The sequence below is a fragment of the Pelophylax lessonae genome, assembly GCF_965119305.1.
Source record: "Pelophylax lessonae genome assembly, chromosome: 5".
NCBI lineage: Eukaryota > Metazoa > Chordata > Amphibia > Anura > Ranidae > Pelophylax > Pelophylax lessonae.
Window position 1 is genome coordinate 435,119,521 of NC_138772.1, and position 21,916 is coordinate 435,141,436.

Sequence of the window (21,916 nt, forward strand, 5' to 3'; positions counted from 1 at the left end):
GTGGCAAACCACCACAAAATGGCAGCCGGGCGTGCATTGAGCACACAGGCTACAAGAAAATGGCGGCACCATGAAACTCCTAGGGATCCAGGTGGGATCCCTAGGCCTCAAAAAACCGCACAGGCAGGAAAGGGGGGGGGGGGGCCCTGGTGGCAGGAGCCCCCACTGGGTAGAGCACACCCCCATCAGCCAATCACCAGGTTGCTGGCTGTGCACCCCCCCATTGCCAGCACAGCACCCTGCCCCCAGCCCAGGAGGTGGACCACCAGACCGATGAAGGGGGTGCCTAACGGGAAGGAGGGGAACCCGGGGGTTCAGCCATCCCATGGAGGGGCCCATGTCCACCTCAAAACCCTTCAAGGGGGAAGAGAAGGGGGACAGTTACCATACCAGGAACCAGGCGGGCACCACTCCTGACAGAACCTCCTCTCCATCTAAATGGAGGGCTGCCAGCCAGGAGGAATGCTGTGACTCGGGCCGAGACCCAGTTGTATGCGACCTCACGAGGCGTTTAACCTGCAGGCCAGCCCCTGTCTGGTGGGGCTATGTCGCCGCTGACCTAGTGCAGAGCTGAGGTCTGCGCGCTCTCGCTTGCCAGACTGGGGTGACCACTGGATCTAGATTATCCAGCCCGTCGCCCAGTCCGGCAGTTGATTGTAGATCTCACAGGAGAAAAAAAAAATCTATCTAAAAAGAAAAAAAATTGCCAGGAACAGAGATCCCAGCAAGGAAGGAACCAGGTCCTAATACCCGACTAGGCAGAAAAAAAAAACTGAGTACCTATAGGAGAGGGAGAATACCCCCCTGGACTGCCCATAGGCATAGCCAGATTTTTTTTCTGCCTAGTGTCCTACTCCTGTAGGGGGCAGTATAACCCAATGGTTAATAAGTACAGGATCTGTATCCGTCAATGAACGAAAGAGAAATAAGGCAGGCTCTACTGGACTTGCAGCAGCTTCTAATGTATACTGTGAGAAGCTCCCAGGGTACATTGCGTAAGTAAGCAATTTCACATATAAAAGTAAAAACGGGTGAAACGTAACATGTTCCAAAAAGGTGAACTTTTCCTTTAATGTATCCTTTAAGTAATTGGGGGTAAACTGATGACCATTGGCTGACTTACAAACACTGCTTCGGCTGTAGTCATGACACGCACAGATAACTATTACCTAGCAACAAATATAAGTATAACATTACCTTCAAAAGGCACAGCGTCGTCTTTCGCTTGCTCTTCTATTATTTCTGCCTCTAATACTGGCTCTTCTACTACCCCTCTCTCTAGAACCGGCTCCTCTACTGCTTCAACCTCTTCCGTCAACACCACCTCTTCCTGAGGTTCATGCGGTTGATAATCTGGCACTTCTGCTTCATCCTGATTATCCTCATATTCATCTTGAGGTTCCGGTTCAGTTTCAACAGCTACCTCTAGCTCTTCGTTCTCAGGAATCTCTTCATCTACAGGCTCGGGAATTTCTTCTACTTTGTCTGCAGCAAGCAGCTCAGCTGCTACTTCTTCCACTTCAATCACCTTTTCTTCCAGAACTGGCTCCTCATCGTCTTCCAAGTCAGGTGTCTCAGCTTCTCCTTCAGGCTCTTCTACCACAGGCTCTTCCTCAGATTCTTGCTGTTCCTGCTCTTCTGCTTCACCTTCTTGGGTTAGCGGTAAGTCTTCTACATCATCCTCATCTTCAGGGGTTGTGGGTACTTGGTCTACAGCTTCTACATCATCATCATCATCATCATCTTCTTCAGGTGCTGTGGGTTCTCGGTCTACAACTTCTACCCTCTCTTCTACAAAAACTTGCTCTTCAGTTTCGATGTCCTCTTCGTTATATGCTTGTTCTTCAGTCACCAGCTCTGCTTCTTCTGGCTCATCATTTGCTTCTAACATTTCACAAAACAAAGAGTTAGATGCAACTAAATTAAGAATCAGATTAATTTAGACATCATAACATTAAAGGCTTAAAATACAAATGCCTCTCACTTATTAGGATATTGCTGATCTATTAATTCTCTTACCCAGATTAAAGTTGAAATACTACCAATTCTAAACTCAGAAAGCGACATAAGGTGTGAGTAAGGAACATAAAAAAGTGGTTGTAAACCTCAGGCATGAAATATGAACAAAGCATATTCCTCTAAAGTGTGGACTTGGCTCAATCCAGAGCACCAAGTGTCATTTCTGTCTCCTGCTTCTTTCCACTGCTATCAGCATGAATCACTTCTGACAAGATTTCCTGCCACTAAGAGAAAAATGGTGACAGGGAAGGGAGCTCCAGCTGATTGAGAGCCTCGGCTTGGTTTCTGTGTGCAGGGGGGTGTGTCTTTTCCATCTTATCAGCTCTCACCCAGCTCTGCAGAGTCTAACTTCAGCTCTCCACCCAGTTTTCTGGCAGCTCAGATAAGTTGTAACAAATTCCAGATTTTGAATGGATGTAGAGAAGGGAAGACTGCAGACAAATAGGTACAACTTATGTAGGAGGATTTGTTTCAACTCTATCATCTGAGTGCAGTCACTTCACTGGGTATATGGAAGGGTTTACAACTGTATGTAATGCACACATTTCTCTTTGGTCACTTTTTTTTTGGTAAAAATACCACTGACATTGTTGTGTAAGGCCTGGTTAACACTGCCGCGACTCTGAAGCCGGCATCCCAGCGTGACTTTGGCACAACTTGCATACAACTTCTTTGACAGAAGTCAATGCAAGTCATGCCAAAGCAAGTCATGCCAGATACAGACTAAGGCTGGCCATACATGTTTAATTTTTGTTGTACAATTTTCTGATAGATTAACCACAAACCACATAATGTGAGGTCAAAGCTAAACAACACTTTCACTTGTATCCAATTAGGCAGGCCTTTGTACTACATACTTGAAGGTAAATTTCAAGAAAATTGGACAGAAAATTGAAAGAAAATTGGATCATGTATGGCCAGCCTAAAAGTAGTGCAGGAACTTTTTTTTCAAGTCGGAGTGACTCAAATCACTCCTTTTAGAACAATACCATTGCACTTAATGGGGTGCGACTTGTGATGTGACCGGTTCTTTCAAAGTCAGAGCTCATGTCACACCAGTGTGAACCGGCTCTTACATCTATTCAATAAGTGCAAATGTGTTTATCCTTCTAGAAATCTTGCTAGCTGAAAAGTTTGCATGCTCTATTTCAATGGTTGCTTTTATTTTTTAAATTTCTATTTATTAACAAACTGAGATGTATAGGTACAAAACATAGCCTTTGGGCATTCCCCAGCTAATACATAGAACTACTAGTAACACCTCCCATTATAGAACCCCCCCCCCCAAGAAGGGGGGGGAAGAAACCCCACATGTTCCATACACCTCGCTCTATCATGCACTTATAAAATCACTTCAAGGGTTGAAGAATTCTAAGAAGATTCCTGTTCCCTCTCAACCATCAGGATAAAGTATCGGACGATTATTAACTCCTGTGTAGAATCCTATCTGAAAAATGTAATGCGAGTGCCTGCAGAGGAATACATTTGTTCATATCATAAACTAAACCTCATCAGGGGGGAATTAATTTAGTCTGTGGACTCCTATTCATCCTTTGTACACTCTGATCTGTCCACAAGTGACAGACCTTCTCAAATTTCATAGGGCAACCCTGGGACAAATAAGTAGCTTTGTATAGGGGTACAACACTATTAATTGAATGCTTCCAGAAGGGCAGATTTGGGGCGGTGTCTGATTTCCACTTGAGCACTATCGCCTTCCTGCTTCCTGGCATAAAAAAAAAAAAGAGACCGAAGAGATTACGCATTGCCCTACTAACGGCCAGAGGGTCAACTAACCCCAGGAGGCAAACACCAAATTTACAGGAACCTGTAGAGTAGTTAGGCTAGATATAAACTGGGTCACTTCCCGACAGTAGCTACTAATCGGAGGGCACTCCCAAAAGATATGGGCAAATCCAGCAGGGTCACTAGAGCATCTCCAACAGCAAGAAGAGGAACTAGGGTATATACCAGGGGTCTTCAAACTATGGCCCTCCAGTTGTTCAGGAACTACAATTCCCATCATGCCTAGTCATGTCTGTGAACGTCAGAGTTTTACAATGCCTCATGGGATGTGTAGTTCCGCAACAGCTGGAGGGCCGTAGTTTGAAGATCCCTGATATATACAATATAGTCGTTGTGGTGTAAAAAAAAAATTATGTGCACTATTTTAAAATGGATCACCTGGTCTTTAGTCGATATTCGTGCTTGAAATGGGCTATCCCAGAGATCTTCCCAGTCTTCATTGTCCAATTTCTGCTCCTCCGAACGCCACGCAGTTAGCAAGGCATCTAGTCCCACATGAACGGAGGGAAGTAGTGAGTTGTAGATCACAGAAAGTGTTTTTTTGAGAGTGTCATCCCGGAGATGAACCTCTAAAACTTCCTGCTCCAATCTGAACAAGGAGGACCCAAATTGCGCTGCATAGGCATGTCGGAGTTGCAGGAAATCAGAAGAAGAGCGCATTAGGCAGTGTAAATGTATCTTTCAACCTATCAAAACTAAACAGTGCACTCCTTTTACAATTATCTGAAAAGGTATCCGATTCCTTTGGCAGCCCATAGGCCGGGGTCTGTTAAGGAATGAAATTCTGGTAGCATGGGATTGAACAAAAGTGGAGTTGATGGGGACCTTTTATCCCTCACCCCTTGGGTTTAGTAATGACAGCATGCCGGGCCCTTAATTACTGCCCTCATAGCGGCTGTAAGGGGCAGGTGAGAGACTCTCAGACCCCTGTAGAGGAGAGTATGGAGGGATTCATAGGATACTGAATGCGCAGCTTCAATTACTACTGAGACATTGATGTCATCAGAGATAAGCAATTTAGGAGTGTGGGTAAGCATGGCAGCCAAATAGTAGGTATGAAAGTCTGGCCAAGCAAAGCCCCTCTTGCATCAAATGTCTGCATAAAAAAAAAAAACTTTCCTGTTAAATCTAGCTGGTTGGGATTGCCATAGGAAGGAGCCTATAAGTGAATCTAATTGTCTAAAAAAGGATTTCGGGAGCCACACTGAGGCGTGCCCCAAGGCTGTATAATAGAACTGGAAGGATTTTAATTTTAATTAATTAAAACTGCCCCGGGCACCTGGTAGCAGCCTCAACACCACGTGCAGCGCATTACTTTCTACGCGGCAGAGCCCGCGGAGTGATGTGTGTGTTGTGTTACTACCGAGGAGTAATCTACGTTGGGAGGACCGCTGTTCAGGGTTGGAGAGTTCAGATGCAACGCGTACGGGGGAAATCACGTGACCCGCGGCCATCTTGGCACACCAGGAACACACAGATGCACATCCTGTCTGCTACATGCTTGATTCTTATCATCCTAATGTAAGTGCACTGGTTTTACTGTAATAAAATTCCTTTTAACCTTATGGAGAGCACTAGATTCTTGCTTCCTTTCCCCCTACATGTGCAAAACTGTGGAAGAGGTCCAGAATAGCCATCTTTGAGTGTCTGAAGATTGCAGCTTTCGGATCTTTGTTTTCATGCTGTTTGACCCTGCAGGGTCTGGGTCTGGAGGTAAGAGGCAGATAATGCCTTGGTGATGGGAATGTAGGAGCACTTAAGGAGTCATCATATGTATTGATATCAGCACTCTGATCCTCGTTCTATGCATTCACTGAGGAACTCTGCATCTATCTGTCTCGGAATTATATGGACTGGAACTCTGCTTTCCTATATTAGTGGACTTGCATTTATTTATACATTATTATTTTAACACATACATTTTATGATTCATTATGTGTGCTTTAATATGATTGCGCTGCACTTTTTATTTACGATTTTTCTTAGAGGCTTGACGAGATTGTCCTTTAGTGTTCAGCTGTCAATCCCAATTTAGGTATTCATTATTGTGAGCTCACGCTGAATATTTACTATTATATCTCTTGCAAGAATAAGACACATGGTTTATGGGACTGCAGGTATTTAAAAAGCAGGGAACTCTTCACTTTGTCGTTCAGGCCACGTGTATTCCAGGAAAGTAACTATGTCCATGGTGGTTGTAATAGACCAAGAAGCTCCAGGAGGGAGCCACACAAAATGAACTCCAGTAATGTGGAAGCAAAGCAGGACAGGAGACCAACACGTGACCGTCTGAGGACGTACCAGTAACTGAATCAGATCAGGAGGAGAAGTAGATTGTAGTTAACGGTTATTAATTAAATTGTTCCTAGCTAACTTTGAAGACACCAGAGCCCATCCTCTCTATGTTAGGGAGAAGAGAAAAGGGGTAACAACGTGCTTCTTCATAGACCATATTCTGATTGAGCGCTGTCACTCTAGGAATGAAATTGTGTTACTAGCATGACTTCAGGGCAAAAAAAAACAAAAAATGCTGCCATAACTCCGGTATTTTCCTACACGGCCGGCGGTCCCTTTTCACATAAAAGTGATCCTAGTGGCGGATTCGCCACGGGAACACTTTTATGAGCGACGGGAGAGTTGCCCAACCCCCTCCTGCCCCTACTCAGTTGCTTCCCTGCTTACCGGAGCCGTCGAAAGGGATCTGGTCCTTTCATGTCCTAGGCAGGAAGTCGAGTGAGGGCACGATGGCCCCCCACTCGACCCTACGGCCTTGGAAGACCAGAGCAACGTTATACATTGCTTCCTCCCAACGGCCTTAAAGGGTCAATTTATTTTTCTTGCAGGAAAAAAAAAAAAAACTTTTTTTGCTTTAAGTGTAGATGTGAGATTTGAGGTCTTTTTGACCCCAGATCGCACATTAAAGAGGTCTTGTCCTGCTTATTTCTAATACAAGGGGATGTTTACACTCCTTGTAATTGGAATACAATTGGTCCTTTTTTTTTTTTTTTTTGGACAGTGTAAAAAATCAAAAAGGTAAATAAGAAAAAAAAAAAAAAACAACACTCAACAGTGCCCCGTCCCTCCGAGCTCACGTGCAGAAGCAAATGCATATGCAAGCCACATATGTAAACTGTGTTCAAACCCACATGGGAGGTATCGCTGTGATCGTGAGAAAGAGCAATAATTCTAGACCCAGACCTCCTCTAACTCTAAACTTGTAGCCTGTAAAAATGTTTAAAGCGTTGCCTAGGGAGGTTTTTAAGTACCAATGTTTGTCCCTATTCCACGAGCGTGCGCAATTTTGAAGCATGTTCGGTATCAATTTACTCGGTGTAACATTCTCTTTCACATTATATAAAAAAATTGGGCTAACCTTACTAATTTCTCTTTTTATTAATTAAAAAAAAAGTGTATTTTTTCTGTAATAATTGCGTTTGTAAGACCACTGCGCAAATACGGTGTGACAAAGTATTGCAACGATCTCCATTTTATTCTCTAGGGTCTCTGCTAAAAATATATAATGATATAATGTTTGGGGGTTCTAAGTAATTTTCTAGCAAAAAATACTGATATTAACTTGTAAACAACAAGTGTCAGAAACAGGCCTGATCCTTAAGTGGTTAATAATATTTGTCCTGGGTTTCTCCTGGTGCACGACAGGTTGCCATATATAACTACATTGAAGGTAAAAAAAAAAATAATAATAAAATGGAAAAAAAAAAGCTTCATAAATTATTTTGGTCTTTCAATAATATCTTACCAGGCTCTGCATTCAGCGATTTGTGAACACTGGGCTCCACAGCATCTTCTAAGCTGAATTCACTCACTTCATCTATAGAAAACATTTTTATTATATGAATGTCTTAAAAAAAAAAAACAAAAAAAAAAAAAAAACACATACATCGCCATGCAAAACATGCAAGTAATTATTATATTATTATATAAAATACATACACTATATTACCAAAAGTTTTGGGGCGCCAGCCTTTACACGCACATGAACTTTATTGGCATCCCAGTCTTAGCCCATAGGATTCAATATCGAGTTGACCCACCCTTTGCAGCTATAACAGCTTCAACTCTTCTGGGAAGGGTGTCCACAAGGCTTAGGAGCATGTCTATGGCAACAACATGACTGCGCACCAGTGCACAAAGCAAGGTCCTTAAAGACATAGATGAGGGAGTTTGGGGTGGAGAAACTTGACTGGCTTGCACAGAGTCCTGACCTCAACCCGAAAGAAAACCTTTGGGATGAATTAGAGCAAAGACTGCAAAAGCCAGGCCTTCTCGTCCAACATCAGCGCCTGACCACACAAATGCCCTTCTGGAAGAATGGTCAAACATTCCCATAGACACACTCCTAAACCTTGTGGACAACCTTCCCAGAAGAGTTGAAGCTGTCATAGCTTCAAAGGGTGGACCAACAATACTGAACCCTACAGACTAAGACTAGGATGCCATTAAAGTTCATGTGTGTGTAAAAGCAGGCGTCCCAATACTTTTGGTAAAACAGTGTACATAAAACATAGAAGTATATGATCTGCAAAACAGAAATGTTACCAGTGATAAAACCTATGGCATTATTCATTGTGGAAAGCCATCCTCTTGTTTAAAAGGGGGTTTTACCATCTAGGGATTTATCCAAACCCACCTTGACAGTTAAAAGGAGACTATCAGCTTTATTCAATTTAAAAAAAAAATAACAGGTTTTAGGTCTCATGTACCAAAGCCAGACTTTTATACTCTGGTCTCCCATCCGAAAAAGAAATTCTGAATTACTGCATGTAGCCTGCCCTATTGAAACCCCATCTAGTTCCTACAACTGTTCTGCTTATTCTGGGTAAGGAGCACAAGCAGAGCAGCATCTGCAATCACAAGAAAATAAACAGGTGAAATACATTAGGTATGGCAAAAACCTTCAAGTTGAAGCCATATCTGACCGTGATGGTGTCGCCCCCATCCATGACAGTGCACCGTCACCGACCGCATCATTTACAGGGGCCAGTTTGAGATGCGCACCGGCTTTGAAACTAGTCTGCCCAACACCCTGCAGGGCATTATGGCAGGCTAGAGAGGAAAGTGCCCCATGGGGGGGGGGGGGGGGGGATTACACCATGTTTTACTGCACCAGGTGACACCAACCCTAGTGACGCCACTGACATCAAAAGAAACATGTTATATAGTTACGAATAAGACTTACCATCTTCAGCCTGATGTGGCTCATGATCATCCAGAGCGTCCTCTAAGTCAAGGATATCTGAAAGGATAAGTTTCTAAATAAACTAAAATAGAACAAATATTTTCTGGGAACAAGCAATTAGGCTCCTCCATTTCCAAATTGGTGATCCTACTTCTAAGGAGTCCCTCTTCTGATAGGAAAATGTGACCACCCTACAAAAACAGGTTAGGCCCGTTACATGTTTTCAAGCATTTGTGTAGATTGTGGACCTATGTATGCAACGGGGAGAGACACCTGCAAAGTACAGCTGTCCAGAGTAATAAATTGATGCACGTGGGTACATGTTGTGCTTGTGTAAGCTAGGGAATGATTACCCGAATACACAAAAGTCATGTGCAGGGGTTTATGCCCATGCATGTATTAATGCCGGCTTAGCGTATACTCATGTATAGCTAGTGTGTACTATACGGCTGTCTCTCCCAGGCACAGAAATACACCTGCAAGTTATTCCAGATGCCAAAAAGCATCTACGTACATGAGGCCTTATACTATAATAAACCCCAGATGACGATACCAATAATGAACCAAGCCCTTTATAAAAGATTCATGGCTGCATGCCTGAAAGTCAAATCTATTTACACACTAGAACAGGTTCGGCAATGTGCTTGTGAATGGGCTAAAAGTTGGCGAGAACTGGCTTTATAATTCATGAAAAAAAATAAATCTCTTAAGTAAAAAGATAATGATTTACATGTATACACATCTTTTTAAAACTGTAATGTTGGTTTTATTAAACGTTTACCTTCATCTTGTGAATCTAACTCTGAGTCGTCATTCAAAACATCTTCCAGGTCTTGATCACTTAGATCTATAATAAAATTGGAGAGAGTGTGCAATATTTTTATTTCTATTCAAAGCAAATGCCATTTCGGCGGAAACACTCTCGTCATCTCGCTAAGGCGTGGCAAGTCCATTGGTCGGCTTTGCGCTTGTCTTTTACTGACCCCTTGCGGCTTCCGTCGATAGAGCAGTACGCAAGCAGCCAATAGCAGAAGAGGATTTACCTCACCAAGACGACGCACCGGGGACGGGGAGTTGCTGCGGCCGGGGCTGCCGGGCTTCCGGCTATGGTGGAGAGGGGAGGACGGCGGAGGGGTGCGCAGTGACAGTGTGTGCAGGGTGACTCGCAGAGGGAAATCACCCAGTGTACCCGGGCAGAAAGCGTGCTTCTCAACTACATTATGCGGTTAGCAGGGAAGGGTGGTATGCGATAGTTCCTGTTTCTGGGATATGAACTCTGGATGTCTTGGGTGTATATACTGGCGGCTTCCAAGGTGGATCGTCCAGCTCTATAACTCGAAGCGTGTATGATCACTGAGAGCGGTGGTCATATCCATCTGGTAAGAGGCCAATTGGCTACTCTATGTGTGGTGGAGGTTTCACTGTCCCAGTCATTGAGTATACGGACTTTCACACATCAAGGTGTTGCTGGTGGATTGATCAAATTCCATATACCAATCGTGAAGTGGACTCATATGTTTATTTATTTTCATGCATTTTTACTGTTGCTAAATTTGCCTATATACTATTCTATAGCGCTGCATTTTATTTTTTCATTTATTTACACACTAGAACAGGTTCGGCAATGTGCTTGTGAATGGGCTAAAAGTTGGCGAGAACTGGCTTTATAATCCATGAAAAAAAAATAAATAAATCTCATCTCTTAAGTAAAAAAATATAATGATTTACATATATACACATCTTTATAAAACTGTAATGTTGGTTTTATTAAACGTTTACCTTCATCTTGTGAATCTAACTCATCATTCAAAACATCTTCCAGGTCTTGATCACTTAGATCTATAATAAAATTGGAGAGCGTGTGCAATATTTTTATTTCTATTCCAATCAAATGCCATTTACATTAGACTATCGTACAAGAATAAGATCATAGCCTTCTCTATCAACTGCAATAAGGCATACATTATCTAGAATCAACCTCTAACTGAGATGCATACTCTGCAAGCTGTGCACTGCATGCTGTAAGCAGAACCCCCATATGTCTATTATAGACTGTTGATTGGACTCAGAAAACGACTCTCTCTGATACTTCCTTTTGGACACAGCAGGACTAAATCATTTTTCCATTTTTGATGCTGTGAAAAATCCACTGCTGACCTTGGAATGTGTATGTAGTATTTAAATAAATTAAAGTGGTATTAACTCAAAAAAATAATTTTGCCTCTTACCAGTTACCATCGGTAGCCCCAACCTAGTACCATTGTGCGCACTCTTAGCACAAACAATGGCCACCTAACGACGCATATGTGTGGCATGTGGGTACTTAAGCCCACCCTTTAGCTGCCACACATAGGTTATAAGTTCTTTTTTTCCTGGTCTGGGTTTGGGGCGGCTTCTTGGCTAAGAGGTGATGAAAAGTCATGCTCTGAGAATTATTAGTTAGGTACTGACAATGAATGACAGACCGTGTTTGAAGCCTTCGAGGTTCACATCAATAGGTTTAGGCAAAGGGCTGTGAACAGGTCTACCTTTGTAGAATACTAGTGTTTAGAAGCAATACCACTAGAACTTATTCATTGGGAATGCTTGATTGTTTTAGGGGGATCAGGAAGGAATTTGTTTTCCTACCGTTGGAGCAAATTGGACCATGTTTTCAAACTAATTTTGCCTTCCATTGGGTCAACTGTGGGTTTAGGGTTTTGTATATGCAGGTTTTTTTGTTTTTTTATTGCATTTCTCTATTGGTTGAACTTAAAGAGGTTGTAAACCCCCTTTGTTTTGTTTACATTTACCTATAGGTAAACCTACATTAAGGCTTACCTATAGATGCTATAAATATCTCCTAAACTTGCACCATTTAGGAGATATTTACAGTGCATGCAGCCGACGACGTCATCGGCGCATGCGCTCTGAAGGAACGGCCACCCGTGCCGTTCCTTCAGATACCAGTGCCGTGAACGGCGGATCCCGCGCGCATGCGCGGGAGTGATGTAATCGCGCCCCCGGCCAATCAGATGGCCGGAGGACGAGATCCAGGAAGCAGGACGGCCGGACATGTCGGTAGTCCTGTCAGCACTGAGGGGGCTTCGTTTTTAGGCAAGTACTTCATAATGAGCTAGTATGCCTTTTTCTTTACAGGTTTTTTTTTTCACATTTTTTTAAACAGGTCTACTCCCTCTTTAAAATGGAGCTTCAGCCCCCCCCCCCCCCCAAAAAAAAAAAAGTACAAGTCAGCAGCTACAAATACTATGAGTATGAGCCCACGTTCACACGTTTCCAAAACGGTGCGACACCAACTTTGCAGCGCCGCACCAATTCCCAAAAGTAGCTTCTGTATTACATTTGGCGATTTGGGGGGGGGGGGGGGCGGTGGCAGCATTTCCAGCAGGAACCAACACAGATGTCTGTGAAATCGCCCCCCGAAGTTGGACTGAAATGCTGGCTTAAAATCAGCCGAACTCGCATGGCCTCAGTGTAAACCTGGGCTTAAACCCCATATCAAAAATGTAATATATTGCAGCTTACCCAGCATCAGATGTGCTGGCTGCATTTGTTTTATTTATTTTTTTAGGCTTTTTTCCCCCTCTTTTCACCTGGTGATCTGGCCAGTAACACACCTCCTGTAATCAAGTGCCCCCACTCTGGATGAAGGAGAACAGGGAGCACAATAGACAGCAACATTGTTAGTCTGGGGAGAAAGGGTATTATATGTACTAGCAGATTTAAATACAATAACAAATTGAAGTCAAACTTCAGCTTACACTTTATAATCAGGTACAGCAAACAGTTTTTTGTTTTTTATATAGGATCAACGTTTTATATGAATAAGAACCCCTATCAGTGTTAAATGGTTAGTCTCATCCCTGTAAACTGATAAAAAACAGATTTACTGGCTGGATCACCAGATGAAAATAAAAGAAAGACCGCTTAAAAATAATAACCGTAATACAGCCATCACATCCAAGAATTGGTAAGCTGCAATATGTTTGCTTTTGGGCTTAAAATCGCTTTAATAGACCGGTATCTTCTTTCAACCTAAGTAACTATAAGGCAGGTTGCATACTTACGCATTTCAGTAACTAGTTGAAAAACACACATTGTGCTGTCTGCCTTGCAATTCCACTAATTTGGGATGTCAGTCCAAGGCATAGGTACAGTAGCTGCCAACATATGGAATAGATTGCACTACAATGCACACAGCGTTAGGAGGTGCTGCCAACCCATTCGCAATTGTGAAGAGGCCAGATATTTTATATAAAAGCTCATTTGTGTCACTTCGTGTAGCATTTTACTTTCTATCCCAATGTTCTACTTTGCTAGGCCCATTAACCACTTCTGGCCTGGAAGGTTTTATCCCCTTAATGACCAGGCCATTTTTTGCGATACGGCACTGCGTTATTTTAACTGACAATTGTGTGGTCGTGCGACACTGTACCGAAATAAAATGAATGTCCTTTTTTCCCCACAAATAGATATTTCTTTTGGTGGTATTTGATCACCTCTGCAGTTTTTCTTTTTGTGCTATAAACAAAAAAAAAGAGTGACAATACTTTCTGGCTTTAAAACACAGCCAAATAAAAAAAAAAAAAAAATTATTATATATATATATATATATATATATATATATATATATATATATATATATATATATATATATATATATATATATATATATATATATATATATATAAAAAATTTCATCATTTTAGGCCAATATGTATTCTGCTACATATTTTTGGTAAAAAAAAAAAAAAAATCCCAATAAGTGTATATTAATTGGTTTGTGCAAAAGTTATTGTGTCTACAAACTGGGGGATAGATTTATGGCATTTTTAATTATTTTTTTACTAGTAATGGCGGCAATCAGCGACCGGGACTGCGACATTGCGGTGGACAGATCGCACACCTGACACTTTTAAGGGGACCAGTGACATTACTACAGTAATCGGTGCTAAAAATATGCACTGTTACTGTACTGACACTAGCAGGGAAGAGGTTAACACCAGGGGCGATTAAAGGGTTAAGTGTGTACCTAGGGGGTGCTTACTGTGTGGGGGATGGACTCACTAGATGAACAGAGATCTGTGTTCCTGAATAGCAGGAACACAGGATTCCTGTGTCTATCTCTGACAGAACCGCGGTCTGCCTTGTTTACATAGTCTGTCTCTATGGGGAGCGATCACAGGTGGCTGATGGACATCGCGTCCACGGGACCCGCCGATTGGCTCCCCATCAGACCAATCTGTGCGTGTCCCCACTGACTATTACACGAAATGACGTACAGGTATGTCGTTTCGCAAAATAGAACCAGCCTGCTGCAGTATATGTGCAGCAAGTGGTTAATGTGGAACTAAATTTACTGATCTTTCATTTTCCCAAAACACATTCAAGGCATGCAATGAAATGGGAACTGTCGTAGTTATTTGTGCTCGCAACTGAACTGTCAAGCCATTAAATGGCTGACAGCACAACTGGTCAAATGTGCAGCACCATGAAAATTGCACACACACACGCCAAGATGGCAGCTCCCTTGGCTGTAAAAGGATACGAGGGTCTAGTTCTGCTTTAATAATATACAAAATCAACAATACTGCAAACTGCCTAAACAAATAGCAAATGCACATTCATTCTTCACCAGTCAGACCAATCAGTAGTTGCTTCTGGGTACTGCACTTAGCAGATGGCCCTAAACTTTATTTTACAAGCCAGCACGCAGTTCAACCCTTGAGAAAGTTAAGCTTAGCACAATTATGGTTCATGCTTGATACATCTCAAACAAACTGCACCACGCAGGTACGGTAAATCTCTGTACTGCAGCTGGGTCTCCACTCATTACAGAACACTTAAACTATTTATGTAATGAACATTCAACTTTGCTTGTATCAAGACCAATCTGACTCAGCCCCCTCCAAATGCACTCATTCAGCAGTACAATACATCCAACCATTGATCTAAATGGTAAATCAATCTCTACGGCGTGCTTGATGCCAATTAAAGTAATTAGGTTTCAGTGTTTGCCAGTCGGACAAGAGCACATGTAGTGCTTGGAATAAAAGCAAGGGATATATAGAACAGATCTTAGTATGAATGTAAAAGTCTAAACACTGAAACAGTTCTGAAAATCTTGCCAGAGATGTGCGCTGTGGTTATTGTATAGTGCTAAGTATATGCATACAGTACAGTGCTTGAAAAAGTATTCTTACCCCCTGAAATTTTGCACATTTTGAATGCTACAACCAAAAAAACGTAAACTTTGTTTATTGGGATTTTATGTGATAGACCAACACATAAGTGGCACATGATTGTGAAGTGGAAGGAAAATTATATATGGTTTTCAAATTTTTTTAGAAATATCTGAAAAGTGTAGCATGCATTTGTACTCAGCCCTCATTCACATTGAATGTGCGTTTGTAATCGTGCAAGTTCTGCTGAACTCAGACGATTTCGAACCTGCATTTCAGTGCGAGTTCAGAGCCAATTTGAAAAGACATCTGTGCTGGTTCATGCACAGATATCTATTGAAAAATCGCCCCTGAAGTTGCCAAAAGTAGTGCAGACAGTGCCATTGCCGCCAATAGACTGTAATTTGACATGTCAAACTGTGCTGATGTGAACGGGGGCTTACTCTGATACCCCTAGCTAAAATCTAGTGAAACCATTGCCTTCAGAAGTCAATTAGTAAATAAGAGTCCCCCTGTGTGTAATTTAATCTCAGTATAAATACAGCTGTTCTGTGAAGCCCTCAGAGGTTTTTAGAGAACCTTATGAACAAAGAGCATCATGAAGGCCAAGGAACACACGAGACAGGTCAGGGATAAAGTTGGAGAAGTTTAAAGCAGGTTTAGGTTATAAAAAAAAAAAAACATCCCAAGCTTTGAACATCTCATGGAGCTCTGTTCAATCCAACATCTGAAAATGGAAAAAGTATGGCACAACTGTAAACCTACTAAGACATGGCCGTCCACCTAAACTGACAGGCTGGGCAAGGAGAGCATTAGTCAGAGAAGCCGCCAAGAGTAATGCCCCGTACACACGTACCGATTGTCGGCCGTAAATATTCGGCCGATGACCGATCGGCCGATTGTAGGCTTGTTAGTATGATGCTTCCGACAGCGAATTTTCGGCCGAACAGAATCTGTCGTGCAAGCATTAAAATTTTTGTTGGCCAACACCAGAACGGCCGATTGTTCGCCAGTCAGTACAGATTTCGGCCGACAGACAGCAGATTAGCAAGACTGGGCATGCTCAGAAAAGAAAAAAGACAAGGAAAGTTAACCATCACATGACATCACTTCTGCAGTCGGCTGTTGTTGGCCAAAAAAATTTGTGTGCAGTCTTTTGCAGTTTTCAACAGACACGACAGCCCTGGACAAAAGACGGCCGATCGTTCGGCCGACGATCGGTACGTGTGTTCGAGGCTTAACTCTGAAGGAGCTGCAGAGATCCACAGCTCAGGTGGGAGAATCTGTTCACAGGACAACTATTAGTCATGCACTCCACAAATCTGGCCTTTATGGAAGAGTGGCAAGAAGAAGGTATTTTTGAAAGAAAGCCAAAAGAAGTACCATTTGCAGTTTGAGAGATGTCATGTGGGGGACACAGCAAACATGTGGAAGAAGGTGCTCTGGTCAGATGAGACCAAAATTGAACCATTTGTACTAAATACAAAACGCTATATGTGGCAGAAAATTAACACTGCACATCACTGAACTACCCATCCCCACAGTGAAACATAGTGGTGGCATCATCCTGTTGTGGGGATGCTTTTCGTCAGCAGGGGCAGGGAAGCTGGTCAGAGTTGATGGGAAGGTGGATGGAGCCAAATAGAGGGAAATCTTATAAGAAAACCTGTTAGCTTGCAAAAGACTTGACTGGGGCAGAGGTTCACCTTCCAGCAGGACAACGACCCTAAACATGCAGCCAGAGTTACAATGGAATGGTTTAATTCAAAGCATATTCATGTGTTAGGATAGCCCAGTCACAGTCCAGACCTAAATCCAATTGAGAATCTGTTGCAAGACTTGAAAATTGCTGTTCACAGACAGACACTCTCCATCTAATCTGACAGAGCTTGAGCTATTTTGCAAAGAAGAGTAGGCAAATCTTTCACTCTCTAGCTGTACAAAGCTTGTATGAGTTTTTCAGATATTTATTTTTAAAAACATTTATCATGTTCCTTCCATTTCACAATTATGTGCCACTTTGTGTTAGTCTATCACATAAAATCCAAGGGGTATGAATACTTTTTCAAGGCACTGTATATACACATGAACTACAGCCTTCATATAGTCTCTCTGAACTCATGGGCCATTAATGTGGAGCGCCTATCCTTAATTTTAAAGCATTGTATAAACATTTTATACACGTTCCGGGCATAATCTCAGTAGGACTTGGAGACAATGTTTTTGGTTTTGCAATGCAAAGAGAATATATAGTACATCTGTGGGTTGTGGTGCGATGCAGCACACTGTACATGATGGCAACACAGATCTACAGTGTATTGCATTACTACGTGTTATGGTGTACACAAACCCTACTAGTCTAAATTAGGAGTTAAATTAAATTAGTGAGGACTTTAGCATTCATGAGATTATGTTTTGTGCGCTGTGGAAATACGGAGATTGAGGATTCCCCCTATGCATCTATGTAGTGCCTCATACGCCAGTTCAGTGGCCTGAGGCAATACGAAGGGTGAGGATTCCATTTATGAAGATACATAGTGCCTCATACTCCCATTGCGTGAGCTGTGGCAATACTGAGGGTGAGGATTTCACCTATGCATCTACAGTATGTAGTGCCACATACTCTGGTTTAGCGATCTGAGGCAATACCTAGGGTGAGGATTCAACCAATGCAGCGCTTCATACTCTTGTTAAGTAAGCAGCAGCAATACTGAGGGTGAGGATACCACCTATGCATCCATGTAGTGCCTCATACAATCAGTTCAGTGGCCTGAAGCAATATTAAGGGTGGGAATTCAACCTTTGTATCTACGTAGCGCCCCATACTCCTGTTGAGTGGGCTGGGGCAATACAGATGGTGAGTTTACCACCTATGCATCCATGTAGTGCCACATACAATCAGTTCAGTGGGCTGAGGCAATAATAAGGGTGAGGATTTAGCCTATGTATCTATGAAGTGCTTCATACTCCTGTTGAGCGGGCTGTGGCAACACTGAGGGCAAACATTTTAACCTATGCATCTACAGTATGGGCTGTGGCAATACAGAGGGTGAGGATTCCAGCTATGCATTGCCTTATACTCTAGTTCAGTGGCCTGAGGCAATATAAAGGATGAGGATTCAACCCATGTATCTACATTGTGCCTCATACTCTGAGATATCACTAGATCCTACTAACAAAGCATCAGATGGCTTTCCCACTGGTTTACAGTACTCATTAAAATACACTTTGAACTGCATTGATTGATGCGTCACTTAAAAAAGGCGTTTGTGTGTCAGACAGGATTTCAGTGCTATAAAGTTCCACAGGTCTTTGGGAACTCGGGAGATACCCCCTTGATAATTGATATTGGCGGTCAAGAACTGATGATTACAAACACATTTTCTGATAATACTTCTGTTAAAAATAAGGACAAGGGTGTCTGTTCAGTATTAATACAGCAAGTGCACTACTGCCATCATCATGTTTATCAGCGTGTTTTTGCCATGGTGTTCCTAAAGGATGGATGTTTATTGGTCAGATCCTTCATCCACCATCACCTGAGAATCCTTCGGCTAGGCACATGTTCTACTTTTGTGTGTTTTAACTAGATGGGTGTTCTACTGCACAGGGGTTGCAATTGGCTAACTGGTAAAAAAAAAAAAAAAAAACGTATTGGCAACTCTCAGGGCTGCAGTGGGCATGCACATTTATATGTCCCAGAAGAAAAATATAGATTTTACACAAATCTGTATCTTTGATGTAAACTGGATCAAACTCACAAAATAACCAGCTGCAGCACCCGTGCAGAAATCTGAGCATTCAGGAACAGTGTGTACCTGATGCTTTTGTTTTTCAATAAAACATTAAAAATGTGGGTCCAAATTCCACAAATAAATTTATTTGGAAAGTTATATTGACAGATTTTTGTAAAAGCCACATTCATGTTGGTGTGGAAACAGGGTGACATTTTTAGGACCTAATCAGAATAACTGACATTTTTTAGTGCTTGCACACAATTGTTCTCATTCTATTGACATTTGTTATGCAAGGTATTGTTCAGTGTACCAGCTATTCCTTACTTCTGGATGGATTTGTGGGAACTTGTCATGCACACAAGGACAAAATAACATTGTTAAAAATCAGGCTCATTGTACTTTACTTCCCCCAATACTCATCCCTCATAATCAAGTACTTTGGGAACCTCCACAGCCCAGTGTCAATAGGTTGCTGTTGTGGAGACAACCAGAAAAAAACCCTATGGGATCCCCCCCCCCCTCTTATCTAGTATGCCTCTAAAACAACACAAAGGGGGGGTGGGGGGGGGGGTGTTTTATAAAATTAACTTTTACTTTAAAATGGTTATTAAGTCAAACATTTATCTTAATGCATTCCTTGCATTAAAGTTGTTGTAAACCTCAGAAATGAAATATGAACAAAGCATATCTCTCTATAGCGTGTACAATTAAGAGCACCAAGTCTCATTTCTGTCTGCGGCTTCAATCGTCTATCAGCATGAACCATTTCTGACAAATTTTCCAAGACACCAAGAGAAAAATGGTGACAGGGGTGGGATCTCCAGCAGATTGACAACCTCCTGTTCCTGTGAGCTGTGTAAAGGGGTGGATCTCTTCCATCCAATCATCGCTCAAAACTCTCCTCATTGAGCTTTACAGAGTGTAACTTCAGCTCTCCGCCTACTTTTTTTCAGAACTCTCAGACAAGCTCTAAATTCAGCACTTTGAAGGGATGTAGAGAAGGGAAGACTGCAAATAGACAGGTACAACAAATGTAGGAGGATTTGTTTAATTTCTGTGTACAACCGGAGGTCAGTCACTTTACTGGGTATATGTAAGGGTAAACCCTTACCTGCCTTTTTTTACTGAACCAGTGCTGACCTGGCTCCAGCATTGCTCTTCCCTTTCTGGCCTCACAGTAGACACTAAAGGCAGCGGGAGCCATGGGTTGAAATTTGCTTTAAAATGAAAGATCTTAGCAGCCCCTGATCAGTTCTGGCAGATTGATATTAGTTTTAAGTGGACTGACCTGTAGAAGCTAGCGGGTGTGCTCAGTTACAGTAGATTTATTTTTTTAAATGAGCAAACAAAAAAAAAAAACCAAAAGAAAAAAAAAACTTTAAAATGTGCAGAATATCGGCACCTAATATCGGCTATCGGCCTGAAGGGTGGCTGGAAAATCGGTATCAGCCCTGAAAAAACAATATTGGACGATCCCTACTGGAGAGATACCAATGGACTACAAGTGCGGTGACATCACCGTGGAAGATGGGATTCGTCATTTTTAACTTACAAGTTTCTGTGAATAAATAACATGGCTGTATGGGTGGAGCCAGACAACTGTGCCAAATTTACATTTGACAGGAGCCAGCAGGGAGGGGAAAAAAAAGGCAGAAGTATTGTTTTTATCTATATACATTTAATGTAGTTTTATATATTTTTAAATGCACCTAATGTAACTGTAAATCACTTAGTAATAGCAGCTAATCCCAATGCAGCAGCATTTGGATTCATGGAAGAGACACCAGAGGCAGGGAGATGACCTACCCATAATGTTTAACTGTAGTAGACTAAAGCTACACCAATTGGGATGTGCTGTCTCTCAAGGCTAGATGGGCAGAAATGTAAATCCTTGCCTCAGTTTCTTGCGCGCACCACTATGCACTATAGTGATGCAACAGCCGCCAGAAGTGCAGCAACCAGTGAGGGACTGGGAACAAAGTACATAGCAGATGCTCACAGAGCCGATGAAGACAGTGAGGTTCCCCTTGCTGCCCACTGGAGAGATAAGCATTCCACTTTTTCTATTTGAAGGGAGCAGCTAAATAGATTTGAAGAAAAAAAAAAAAAAAAAAAAAACTTTCATACCCCAGATAACTATAAATGGGCTACTCCCAGGCTTTTTGAGGGCAGCAGATATCTGCTTAGATGTTAAAGTAAACTAAAGGCAAAATTTTTTCTTACTTTTGTAAAGAATGGAGAGGGATTAGAACACCTGTCAGGTTTTATTGCTTTCTGAGCCCGTTAGGGAGTTTCACCCTCTCCATTTGTCTTTTTTACCATGATCATCAAAAGCTAATATAAAAGAAAATCCTAAATTTTGGGTTCACACTAAGTGATGTGGGTGTTCCACTGTCTTGCAGTTGTCTACATTAAAAACTGAGTGCTAAGAGAACCCCAATAGTGTGTGTAGGATGACTTCAGATGCCTACTATTGTTCCTGAGAAAACGGAATTTTTGTAAAATCTTACCTGTAAAATTCCTTTCTCTGAGTCCTCCGACAGTCGCCGCCTCTTCATATTCGTCACATATGGGTATTAGACTTTGCTCCGAAGGAGTAGCTAGGCAACAGAATATGTTAACAATAAAGCTTTAACATATCCCACCCTCAAGGGGTGGTCCCCTCAGTCAATACCCTCCTACTTCCTGCAACCATATCTCAGTTTTAGTGGAATAGCAGTAGAGTATACATTCAAACCCCAAAAGAGGGGCGGGGGCGGCGACTGTCGGAGGACTCAGAGAAAGGAATTTTACAGGTAAGATTTTACAAAAATTCCGTTTTCTCTTACGTCCTCCGACAGTCGCCGCCTCTTCATATTCGTCACATATGGGGACGTCCCAAAGCAGTGCAAACATGAGGGGTGGGAAACGCATCCGCGCCGAAAGGCAACGCAGTCTCCACATCAAAGAAAGGAACCTTACCAAAGGAAGGA

At 42.2% G+C, this 21,916-nt stretch overlaps 1 protein-coding gene across 1 annotated transcript in view; it reads right to left on the reverse strand.

Annotated features, from left to right (window-relative positions):
• The window catches only part of ASPH (aspartate beta-hydroxylase), a 396,229-nt gene that overhangs the window by 242,719 nt on the left and 131,594 nt on the right, over window positions 1-21,916 (reverse strand). The window contains exons 9-12 of the mRNA XM_082258996.1: window positions 9,807-9,872; window positions 9,026-9,082; window positions 7,586-7,657; window positions 1,198-1,884 (exon numbers count right to left, since the gene is read on the reverse strand). Coding sequence (XP_082115122.1) covers window positions 1,198-1,884; window positions 7,586-7,657; window positions 9,026-9,082; window positions 9,807-9,872 — 882 coding nt within the window. The remainder of the gene's footprint in view (window positions 1-1,197; window positions 1,885-7,585; window positions 7,658-9,025; window positions 9,083-9,806; window positions 9,873-21,916) is intronic.